Genomic DNA, 11,976 nt, shown 5'->3' on the forward strand with positions numbered 1-11,976 from the left:
GTGGCCCAGGTGTCTGGCTCTCTTGTGGCTTATCCTTTGAGAATAAGCCACACCTTCTAATACCACTCCTTAAGTAAGCACCTTCTGACTTGTGTAATAAAACTATAAAAACACGACCTTGACCAACCTTGTATGACAGTCATGAAACAGGAAGCATGGACTAGATCAGCACTGGAATAATAGCGTAAAAGGGAAACTACACTATTCAGACATTCTGAATTGTTCTTAATTAATTACTGATAGTGAATCACATCAATATAATTCTCATACACCTTCAGTGCACTGCATGTGCACGTGGCTTCAGCTCTTTCATTTGGGAGAATCCTACTCACCACTGCCTGTTCTGCAATATCCTATTAAGCTGACATCAAAGTCAACGGCTGCAATCCTGGATATCCACTGCTTGCTGTAGCTGTATGTCCGGCCAAGAGAGACTCATCAAATCAGCATCATGTATTTACCAAGCTAACTGAAATCAAACACAGGATGACGCAACTTTTTTATATATATTGCATTCACTTTTAGCCATAGAAATGTTAACCCTAATTTCTGACAATTCTCCCTGTGAATAGAATTTCACAGGTTTCTTATTTGATATTGATAACTGGAATAGTGTTATCATTAGGTCTCTGTACCAGTGTGCATCGGTGCAGTTTGATGCATCAGTTATGGTAGTTTCCTTCCCTTTACTTTATTGAAATAATAACATAATTTCAATCATTTATGTCAAACATCAATCGTTTCAATCGTTTGAGGTACATTAAATAGAGAATAATCATGAGGAGGCATAAATGACAAAAATATATATATATATTAAAAAAAAATTAAAAAAAAATAAAAGACTACATACTGATTTTGAATGAAAGGTAAAGAAGGAGGATGGGGGTATTGTTTCTATCATGTCACGGAAAACTGTTAAAACTGTTACTACATGCATTGTATCACTAGTCAATGGGGGGGAAACCTTTTAGGTGATGTAAAGGTAGCTTGACGAAAAGTAGTTTGACTTTCTCTTCAAATGATCCTTTTGTCACCAAGACACTTTCTTCCCATAAAGCAGATTACAGCTCCATCTAGTGGCTATTTCTAGTAGTTAAGACAGGTCATAATATAAACCCTAAATAAAAACAGCATAAGCAAACTTTGGGTCAGACAGTCATAAAAGCATAATTATCATTGTGGATAAAACAATGATACAAAACATTAAGAGAAAGAACATGTCCTTGATAGGCTCACTCAGGACTTGATAGGCTCACAAAACCAACACAATGCAAATGACAGGCTACTTCAAATGGACAATCAAAAAAAGGATGACTCAGAAATAGATTTGGCCACTTTTTATTTCATTTTTAAATCATTTACAGTCATACACAGTTTTCATTTCAGACAATTCTTCATTTTATATACAGCTTGCTTCCATGTTGTGATGACTTGGATAGCGGTAGTGACATTTAATAGATGAGATTCATTCAGAAACTAATTTTGATTACAGGGAGATGAATTCATATTACTGAAATGATTTCTTGACCGATTTATTTTTCCAGATTTTAAATGAAGCACAATATGAGAACCTATAGAGGCTACTAACGTCATGCTCAGACCTACTGCGCTTTATTACCACTGTAATTAACTGTACTGACAACCTGTCAATGCCATTGTATATAGTCATTCCATTGTGTACATTGCTTACATTGCTGTTTATACTGCTGTTTATATTCTATTTATTTAAAAAATTATTGTTGCACTCCTCTGTGGCACTGTCACTTTTGCATTTCACTGCATACTTGTATGCATGTGACAAATAAAGAATCTTGAATCTTGAATCATTATTTATTAATGATGGTATAAACATGATTATGTACATAAGTCGGAGGTTATGTACGTGGATGTAAACAACTCTTGAATAAACATTGTACATTGTACTACATCAAGCCTAACTTGATGACTTTAAATGCAGTATAGGCCACAGAGTTCAAACTACAATGGCAAGAATTGAAATGGATGAACAATGCAGAGAATCATTACTTAAATGTTCATAATGATTGGTACATACATTTTTTGACTTTTAATTTAATAATATATACTCATTGATTCTAGAAGAATATGAATTCTAGATTCCTCATGATTCAACTGTCTTACCTCATCAGAACCCAAAATGGAAGCTTGTTTTACTCCAATGTATGTAGTGTAAACAAACACTGCTACACTGTCAACCTGCTCACTCCACGTATGGACGCATGTTCCAGAAATGCCACAGAAAACGACCAATGTGTACATATGCTGTACGTAAGCCTCCATCGGCCGTGGGGGAACTGCCGACGCATTGACAAAGAGGGGAGGAGGTGCATCAGGTACGCTACGGTTAAGGAGGTTTGTTGGGTGGTGGGGGCATGATCTATTCTTTTGATCTCATGGATTTGACTTGACTTGTAACCCGAACGTCGCTGGGTTGTTTTGGTGCTTATTCTTGTTGCTTATGCTAATATTTGCTAATGCCTTCCCCTGACAATTTACCCTAACCTTAACCACTCGAAGTTAATGCCTAATACTGCCTAACTGCCAGGCAACTCGTAATTCACATGGTCAAGCATAGGTAAACATAGGTCGTATTCTGAGGCATGAACAATCGGAACATTCTTACATATGGGCAATGAGATCAGGTTGGTATAGCTTAAAAACAAGGTTAAAACTATTATTTTGATCTCATAACTCTTGTCTATGGTAGCCTTTCTCCAGCCCCATCCCTCAGCTTTTTACCAAAAAAGTGGTGGGGAGACCGCTTTGTTATTGTTTGAATCCCAGATTGCCCCTTTAATCTAAATCACAGAAACTGCTTTCTTGAATTACAAGGTTTCAGGTTTAGGGAAATCTGTACAAGAGCATCTCCAGAAAACAATAATGTAGTGTACAATAATCCAATAATGTAATGTTAAAGGCTGCGAATAAAACATAAAAATATATAAATAAAACTGATCCAATCTTGACATAATCCTTTCTTGTTAGGAGGCAACATGGAGTGTTGGAGTGTCCTACTTTTTGGGGGGGATTTCATTTCCTCCTTCTTGGACTGGGTTGAAGCCTTGCATCTTCACGGGCAGCTTCAACATAGTACACAAGAATAGCAACTCCAATGGCAATGACAATCCCGATACATGAACCCAATGTTCCAAATTGTGACCCTGCAATTGACCCCAGGAGTGCTCCCACTGTGGCCATCACAATCAGCATAACTGGTTTGACATAATGCCTCAGCATCGCCACAGCTTCTTCCCTGTATGCCTGCCTGATTGTTGCTAGGTCCACCCTTGGATTGTCAGGCGTTGCCTTCATCTTCCTCAGTCTGTCCTCCTCCTCTGTGCTCACTTCAGAGAACACACAAACATAAAGAGTCTCAGACCAGCAGTAATGTCTTGTCATACAATCTCAAGCCGTGTCAAAATATGTCAAAATATCTAATATGACTGAAATAACAGGTAGGCAGATGATCTGTTTGCATTTAGATTTTCAGATTGTGTTATTAAATGAATATTATTCATATTAAACTTACTATTAGGGGGAAGTATTTCACTGCTACCCTTCCTCTTCCTCACCCTTTCCTCTGCCACGTCTTCTTTTTTATACATATTCAGCTCTTCCTCCATTTCTTTGAACTTCCTTATCTCTTTCAGTGTCACCTCCCTGTCCTCATACATCCTTCTCAGCTCTGTCACCTCCCTTAGCATGTTAGTCTCCATCAGCTCATAGTACACTTGGGGTATTAAGAATTGACCAGAGTTCTCTGCCACCATCTTGTCAATCTTCTGCAGAAGGTCAGACACCTGAGTACGAGTGTTCGAAGCCCCACATTTCAGAACATGGTGTCTACCTCCACATTTCTCCAGGAGGCCTCCTGCGCTGTCTCTCATCTCCTCGATGGAGGTACATTTCTCCTCAGACTCTCTAACAAACAGCACCATGGCATACTTCCATGCCCTGTCTGACAGTAGGTCCACATGGTGCTGAATAGTCTTTGTCTCATTGGACGAGAGCTGGGCCATGGGTACCACCAGTAGAAGAGCATGGGGCCCTGGAGGACATAGAGTCACGCTGCGCTCGATTTCCTGTTTGACCAGTGTGGACCTTCTCTTCACAGACACTCTGTCCCAGCCTGGCGTGTCCACCACAATGACTCTCCTACCTGCCACCTCACCCTGCTTCTTCGCACACATGCCTCCATCACTCTTGAAGTTCTCTCGCCCCAGGATGGCGTTGGCAACCACGCTCTTCCCTGCCCCGACGCAACCAAGTAACACAAGTCGAAGATCTGACAGAGGGGGCAGACCCCCATCGCAAAAGAAACATTTACAATTGTTAATGATAATTGAAGTCCAACTGATGAATTATGATAAGGAATACGAATTTAAACAAACTGAAATCGACTTACCGAACACTTTTGTCCAGTGTTTACCCGCCATTGCACAGATGAACAACTACTTTTTTTATGGCTTGTTACTTTCAGATGGTTCCTTTCAGATGGTGTTCCTCAGCTCAGTGTTGCATTCAGCTTTAATGCATGTTATATTACCCTATTGACAAATAGTAAATGATTTGTAAAACAGTTAAAAACTAAATATTGTTTATCATTTATGATAATGCATAACTATAGAGAGAAACTAATGCTATGCTGCACCATTTTTTTAATCCATGTTTTAACCATAGGTGTTTAACCTGTCACATGACACAATGGACTTTAGTCTTTAATTGCCTCAGTTATACAGTAACAGACACGTTGACATTGTGGTACCATACGCTTAACTTTACGTCAACAAGGAATTATTGCGTAAAAGAAAATATGAAAATGAAAAATAATTAAAAAGCAATGAAAGTAATGATATCCAAAAGAACAACAAACAGGTCTGCACCATAGTCTGCACACACTTCAGGAATTGAGTCTTCAAGCACAAACAATAACATTTGGTGGAATGATTATTGTGTTGGTGAAACGCCATAATGCTGTAGACAGGAGAAAATGAAATACACCGAAGAAAATGAAATACACAGAAGAAAATGAAATACACCGAAGAAAATGAAATACACCGAAGAAAATGAAATCCTGACAATCTAAGAAAATAACTGAGACATACAGTAGAGAATAAGCATCACTTTATATCGACATTTCTAGTTTGCAAAGTTAAAAGCGATGCCTATAACTTACTTTGTTGTGATGTTTGTTCCTTAATTCTTCAGGTGGCATTTCCTGTAAATCATATCTGTGCTTACTTAAGGAGTGGCCCAGGTGTCTGGCTCTCTTGTGGCTTATCCTTTGAGAATAAGCCACACCTTCTAATACCACTCCTTAAGTAAGCACCTTCTGACTTGTGTAATAAAACTATAAAAACACGACCTTGACCAACCTTGTATGACAGTCATGAAACAGGAAGCATGGACTAGATCAGCACTGGAATAATAGCGTAAAAGGGAAACTACACTATTCAGACATTCTGAATTGTTCTTAATTAATTACTGATAGTGAATCACATCAACATAATTCTCCTACATCTTCAGTGCACTGCATGTGCACGTGGCTTCAGCTCTTTCATTTGGGAGAATCCTACTCACCACTGCCTGTTCTGCAATATCCTATTAAGCTGACATCAAAGTCAACGGCTGCAATCCTGGATATCCACTGCTTGCTGTAGCTGTATGTCCGGCCAAGAGAGACTCATCAAATCAGCATCATGTATTTACCAAGCTAACTGAAATCAAACACAGGATGACGCAACTTTTTTAAAATATATTGCATTCACTTTTAGCCATAGAAATGTTAACCCTAATTTCTGACAATTCTCCCTGTGAATAGAATTTGATATTGATAACTGGAATGGTGTTGTCATTAGGTCTCTGTACCAGTGTGCATCGGTGCAGTTTGATGCATCAATTATGGTAGTTCCCTTCCCTTTACTTTATTGAAATAATAACATAATTTCAATCGTTTATTTGAAATAAATTATTGAAATCGTTTGAGGTACATTAAATAGAGAATAATCATGAGGAGGCATAAATGACAAAAATATATATATATGAAAAAAAAAAAATGAAAAAAAAAGACTACATACTGATTTTGAATGAAAGGTAAAGAAGGAGGATGGGGATATTGTTTCTATCATGTCACGGAAAACTGTTAAAACTGTTACTACATGCATTGTATCACTAGTCAATGGGGGGGAAACCTTTTAGGTGATGTAAAGGTAGTTTGACGAAAAGTAGTTTGACTTTCTCTTCAAATGATCCTTTTGTCACCAAGACACTTTCTTCCCATAAAGCAGATTATAGCTCCATCTAGTGGCTATTTCTAGTAGTTAAGACAGGTCATAATATAAACCCTAAATAAAAACAGCATAAGCAAACTTTGGGTCAGACAGTCATAAAAGCATAATTATCATTGTGGATAAAACAATGATACAAAACATTAAGAGAAAGAACATGTCCTTGATAGGCTCACTCAGGACTTGATAGGCTCACAAAACCAACACCATGCAAATGACAGGCTACTTCAAATGGACAATCAAAAAAAGGATGACTCAGAAATTGATTTGGCCACTTTTTATTTCATTTTTAAATCATTTACAGTCATACACAGTTTTCATTTCAGACAATTCTTCATTTTATATACAGCTTGCTTCCATGATGTGATGACTTGGATAGCGGTAGTGACATTTAATAGATGAGATTCATTCAGAAACTAATTGTGATTACAGGGACATTAATTCATATTACTGAAATGATTTCTTGACCGATTTATTTTTCCAGATTTTAAATGAAGCACAATATGAGAGCCTATAGAGGCTACTAACGTCATGCTCAGACCTCCTGCGCTGTGCTATATTTTATGTGTCTCTGTTAAATACCTCTTGTTAAAACCCTCTAAGAACAAGGGTGGAGCTGTGGTGGATATGATTCATGACATTGTTCAACTCTTCCAAAGTCTGATCACATCATCCTCCTGGCTGTGAGATAAATCAGCATTAAATCGTGCTTCGTTTGAGTGATTTAAACTTCTTTCATACAGATGCTATTATAATACAGTAGGTCTACAAGCAGTGGAGGCTGGTGGAGGTAGAAAATCGGAGGACGGGCTCATTGTAATGCATGGAACGGAATGCTTTACACGTGTCTGATACCATTCCATGCATTGCAATGAGCCCACCCTCCGATTTCTGCCTCCACCAGCCTCCCCTGGTCTACATATCTACATGTATCTACTACTACTGGGTACAGGACAACACCAGAAGCATAGTAAGACTCAAGATGAAGACATTAGAATTGTGCAATCCAGCAGGCCGCAAAGGTGCAGATATTCGCCCACACAAGAAGAATAAGAACAAACCCCAACCCCAACCCCAACAACAACAACAACAACAACAACAACAACAGCAACAGCAACAGCAACAGCAACAGAACCTTGAATAGAGTCCGCTGTCCTATCTCTCCACCGGTGCCAGCCAGTCAAGGCAGGACAGGACAGAGCCACCGGACAATCAATAAACACATCCCTAGGGTTCAATCCAGGTTCATCCTCACATAGTCAACAACAAACAAACAAACAAACAAACCGATAAGAAAGCTGTGTGTATGGCATAAGGAGGGAGGGTCACAGTGTCTTCCATATGTTAAGAGAGCAGGGGAGGTTCCAGTTACAGGGCGTCTGAAGGGGAGGGTCTATGGCTGGGTGACCCTCTCCCAGTCTCCCTGCTCTGTCCTGCGGTAAAGCTGGGGCTGTCCTTCGGGGAAGACGCTGTCAGAGCTGGGGTGCTCCAGGAGGAACTGGATGGTGGACTTGATGTGCTTGACAAAGTGTGGAGGCTCGGCCGCAGGAGAGGTGGATAGGTACTGGAGGGAGAGAGAGGGGGAGAGAGAGAGAGAGAGAGAGAGAGGGAGAGAGAGAGAGAGAGACTGACAAGTGGACACTGACAACAAAGTACTGTGTTACATTCATTGTGTCAAGTGTTTACAGTAAACAAGGACCATCAACCGTTGTTGACAGCAAATAAAAAAGGGCCAGGAGTGTTTCCAATTAGCTCTCCGAGTGACTACCACCAGTATACTACCACATGATAAAGCTCACTCAGTCCTTACCTTTAAGATGGTGTCATCGTCTTGAGACAGCCAGAAGGCAATATCCAGATTCGGGGACCACTTCCATGGGCCTATCTTCACTTGTCCTTTACTTGAGTCATAGATGTCAGCCATCTGTAAAACACACAATAACACCATCTGTGATGGCAATTTTCTAACTCTCCGGTACCTTTTGCCTTTAACGCCTTGTTACATCAACACACACACACACACACACACACACACACACATTTGTGACATTATCAACTCAACAGGGGGATAAAACATTCAGTCAGACATTTCATAATCCATCACAAAGGGCCATCTCTGATGCAGTATTTACAGTCTTGAAAGTAAAGGCGACACACCAAGCTGTTATTTAACGGGTCTTTATCTACCTGTCCCCCAGTGAAGGTCCGTGCTGAGCGTAGCTCCTCCGCAGGTCCTTTATGAGGGAACGAGGCAGGGAACACGTCCCCTGTTTTGACATTTACACCTGCGGACACACACCTGAGGTCAGCACAACATCATCACACAACATCATTACACAACACAGCACAACATCATTACACTCTGGTCCTCTGTGGCTCAGTTGGTAAAGCATGGTGCTAACGACGCTTAGGTTGTGGGTTTGATTCCTGCTGGGACCATATATACTGAAATGTATGCACTCACTGCAATGTAAGTCACTTTGGATAAAAGCGTCAGCTAAATGGCATATATATATATATATATTGCACAGAACTGTACTACACTCTATGGCCATAAGAAGATGAGGTCACTGGGGGGTGCTTAGTGGCGTAGCACACTAATGCGCACACCACATAATCACAAGGTTCCTGGTTCGATTCCGACCCTCGACATGTCTTGCATATCTCCCCTCCTCTCTTTCCCATCCTTCCTGTCAATCTCTACAATCTATATCCCAATAAAGCAGAAATGCCCTAAAAACATATTTAAAAAAATAAATAAAAAAGCAGATGAGGTCACTGGCAGTGCAGAGACACCTTACCTATTCCATACACCACCGGTCTGTTAGTCCCATCCACTATGATGTCATTCATATCTGCAAAGAGAAGAGACATTAGTCATGAATACTATCTGAATATGGAAGATACGTATGTTAGACAATGGATATCAAGTCAAAAACATGTACCGGTGATACAGCACGTCTCTAGGTGAATATCCTCTTTCTGTTTCTGGAAGGCCGCTGCAAAAAAGCACAAAAAAAAACACAAATATACAATAGAAGGGGTGTAATTTCCCCATACAGCCTGGTTATTGTGTGGCTAAGGTGACCACTGCACTCGTGCCATAGGACAGGACAATGGTGGACGCACCCAATAAGTTAAGGCTGAGTTTGTGGGACGTCTTGGACTCGTCATTGAATCCTCCAACGAGATGGAGCTCCAGCCTGTAAGAAAAAAGGACACTCTGTGTTATGTACACAAGTGTGTGTGTGTGTGTGTGTGTGTGTCTGTCTCTTACCTGCCCTCATTGGCAGTGTTGCTGAGAGATGTGACAGCTTTCACAATGAGGGGAACCTCACTCCACGTGCTGGAGCCATCACAATGTGCAAGGCAGGCAGCTCCACTTCCTATAAAGACAGCACAAAAATCAGACACTGACACAGTCCAGAAATGCAGTATATTGTGGCTGTTGTGCTTGCATACGCTCATGTACACACATTCAACGGACAACTTCACCTGTGTGTCGCACAAGAACTAGATGGCAGGTTGTGGCATCATCAGAACCAAGGACAGCGACAGAGTCTGGGTAGACGAAGTAGAGAGCTCACTCGATATGTAACACAATACCTAGATGACAGCATTTGTGTTTCGACCGTTTATTGAGACACCAACTATTTGATTTGAAGATCTAGCAATGTACTCACTGTCCTGCGGGGTAGTTGCAGCAAACTCTCTTTGCTGGACGTACAGCAGGCACTTTGGGTCCACATCTACACACACCTTGGATCGAAATACACTGGCGTTTTCCTATGGTATAAAACACCAACATTACACTAACATGGCATGGAAAGACAACGTGTTTGTATAGGTTCGATGAGTCCAACAAGGATAACTTCTCAACGTTATATCAGAGGAGATCGAACCTGTAAATGCGGATATTTGGCGAACAATTCATCTGTCGAACTTGGGCGTTCAATTTTTCTATTTTGTATCAGTAGAGGCATTTCTTCCTGCAATTCGAAATTAATCTAATATCATGATAGCCGATCAAAAACATTAAAACTAGACAAGATACATATTTACAGTACACTAGCTAGCTAACGCTTCCTCGAACTATTTTCTTCTACTGCGGCTGCGCATCTTCTTCCTCCAGAGGGTCACACTGCCACCAACTGTACAGGAATATTAATGCATGAACATTAATATACACGCATAAATACGGCAATTCCTCAAGTGTCTTCTACGCTTTTTTTATACGTAACTTTCATTCTATCTATCTGGAGTTACTTTGAAATTCCTGTACGTGTTACGTCCATAGAGAGGGCGGGACCACAGGGGCGTGACTGGGAGTTGACGTGACGTTCTACAGCAACTGCAAAACAAAGTTCTAATCTGCTTGCTCTGCAATTATAGGCCTCAAGTTATTCCTTTTTTTTTAAAATAATTTTGAAAGTTTATTCACTTTGATTTTCTGCAGTTTGATATTCAACTCAGTTACATAAAGCTCTGTGAACTGCATTGAGCAGCTGTCAGCTCTTGAAAATACTTGGACAAGCAATCTCTCGACAACATGAGAGGGAGTTCCTCATATGGGGACAGAGACAGGGACCGAGGACGAGACAGGGGGTAAGAATTTGCCCAGTCACGTTTTTCCCAATTACATTTTTCTGATCTATTTTCATATTATGAATTTTGCATATGATTTGTCGTTGTATTTCTTTGGATAAAGGTCGTATCTGTTTAAAGCATTCTACGTGCACGCGCAGATTTCACAACACTGCATTTTTTTAGTAAACAAGTCGATGCACGTTACTCAAAGAGACACGATTACGCACACAGACAGTGTGCAAACTGAAATAGAATGAATATTTCATTTGTTAATCAAAACCTCCACCAGCCTCCCCTGGCAGAGAGGAATGGTAAGTCATGTTTCGAAAACATTGTTCAGCAATCTTGTTCCCTTGGGATCATCCCAATTCACCACTCCTGTCCCTGCTCGTCCTAAGGCCTCGGTTTGGGTCCAGCAGCAGAGGCGGCCCTCCCCCCATGAAGAAGTTTGGGAACCCAGGGGAACGCCTTCGGAAGAAGAAGTGGGACCTGGAGGAGTTGGCCAAGTTTGAGAAAAACTTTTACAATGAACACCCAGAACTTCAGCGCATGAACCAGGTAGACACACACACACACACACACACACACACACACACACACACACACACACACACACACACACACACACACACACACACACACACACACACACACACTGGGAGTGCTTTGAATAACCCCTTACTATACTTTACTCAGCTTTGACTAGGCCTGAGTCTGTTGTATTCTCTCTTGTCTGTCTCCAGTATGACATAGATGAGTTTCGCAGGAAGAAGGAGATCACCATCAGAGGTACTGGCTGCCCCAAGGCCATCACCAGCTTCCACCAGGCCCAGTTCCCCCGTGAGTAGACGGCCCTAAAACAGCAAAACCGCAAGACGAGCAAACAGTCCTGTTGATTGGTTCTCTCTCCTCTCTCAGAGTATGTGATGGACGTGATTCTGCATCAGAACTTCAAGGAGCCCACAGCCATCCAGGCGCAGAGCTTCCCTCTGGCCCTGAGCGGGAGAGACATGGTGGGCATCGCACAGACCGGCTCTGGCAAGACCCTGGCGGTATGGACGCCATGTTAACCTCCTGTAGTATA

General features: G+C 41.1%; 3 protein-coding genes across 3 annotated transcripts in view; 1 reads left to right on the forward strand and 2 right to left on the reverse strand.

The window, feature by feature from the left end:
* Positions 1–1,335: 1,335 nt before the first annotated feature.
* LOC310821771 (GTPase IMAP family member 9-like) lies at positions 1,336–5,248 on the reverse strand. The gene is made up of 4 exons (XM_083693976.1): positions 5,195–5,248; positions 4,424–4,565; positions 3,548–4,303; positions 1,336–3,362 (listed from the first exon to the last, which is right to left on the reverse strand). The coding sequence occupies exons 2-4, from the start codon at positions 4,452–4,454 to the stop codon at positions 3,049–3,051; spliced, it is 1,101 nt and encodes a 366-aa protein (XP_083550102.1). The 5' UTR covers positions 4,455–4,565; positions 5,195–5,248; the 3' UTR covers positions 1,336–3,048.
* Positions 5,249–7,222: 1,974 nt separating this feature from the next.
* On the reverse strand, positions 7,223–10,421 carry ntan1 (N-terminal asparagine amidase). The gene is made up of 10 exons (XM_083693977.1): positions 10,208–10,421; positions 9,989–10,091; positions 9,801–9,866; positions 9,583–9,691; positions 9,435–9,508; positions 9,251–9,304; positions 9,107–9,160; positions 8,493–8,590; positions 8,116–8,229; positions 7,223–7,869 (listed from the first exon to the last, which is right to left on the reverse strand). The coding sequence occupies exons 1-10, from the start codon at positions 10,286–10,288 to the stop codon at positions 7,699–7,701; spliced, it is 924 nt and encodes a 307-aa protein (XP_083550103.1). The 5' UTR covers positions 10,289–10,421; the 3' UTR covers positions 7,223–7,698.
* A 226-nt stretch (positions 10,422–10,647) lies between these two features.
* Positions 10,648–11,976, forward strand: part of ddx17 (DEAD-box helicase 17) — an 8,019-nt gene continuing 6,690 nt past the window's right edge. Inside the window, exons 1-4 of the mRNA XM_083693973.1 lie at positions 10,648–10,910; positions 11,291–11,450; positions 11,636–11,732; positions 11,811–11,944. Of these exons, the coding sequence (XP_083550099.1) occupies positions 10,855–10,910; positions 11,291–11,450; positions 11,636–11,732; positions 11,811–11,944 (447 nt within the window). The 5' untranslated portion in view covers positions 10,648–10,854. The remainder of the gene's footprint in view (positions 10,911–11,290; positions 11,451–11,635; positions 11,733–11,810; positions 11,945–11,976) is intronic.

Source organism: Argentina silus (genome assembly GCF_951799395.1).
Source record: "Argentina silus genome assembly, chromosome: 22".
Lineage (NCBI taxonomy): Eukaryota > Metazoa > Chordata > Actinopteri > Argentiniformes > Argentinidae > Argentina > Argentina silus.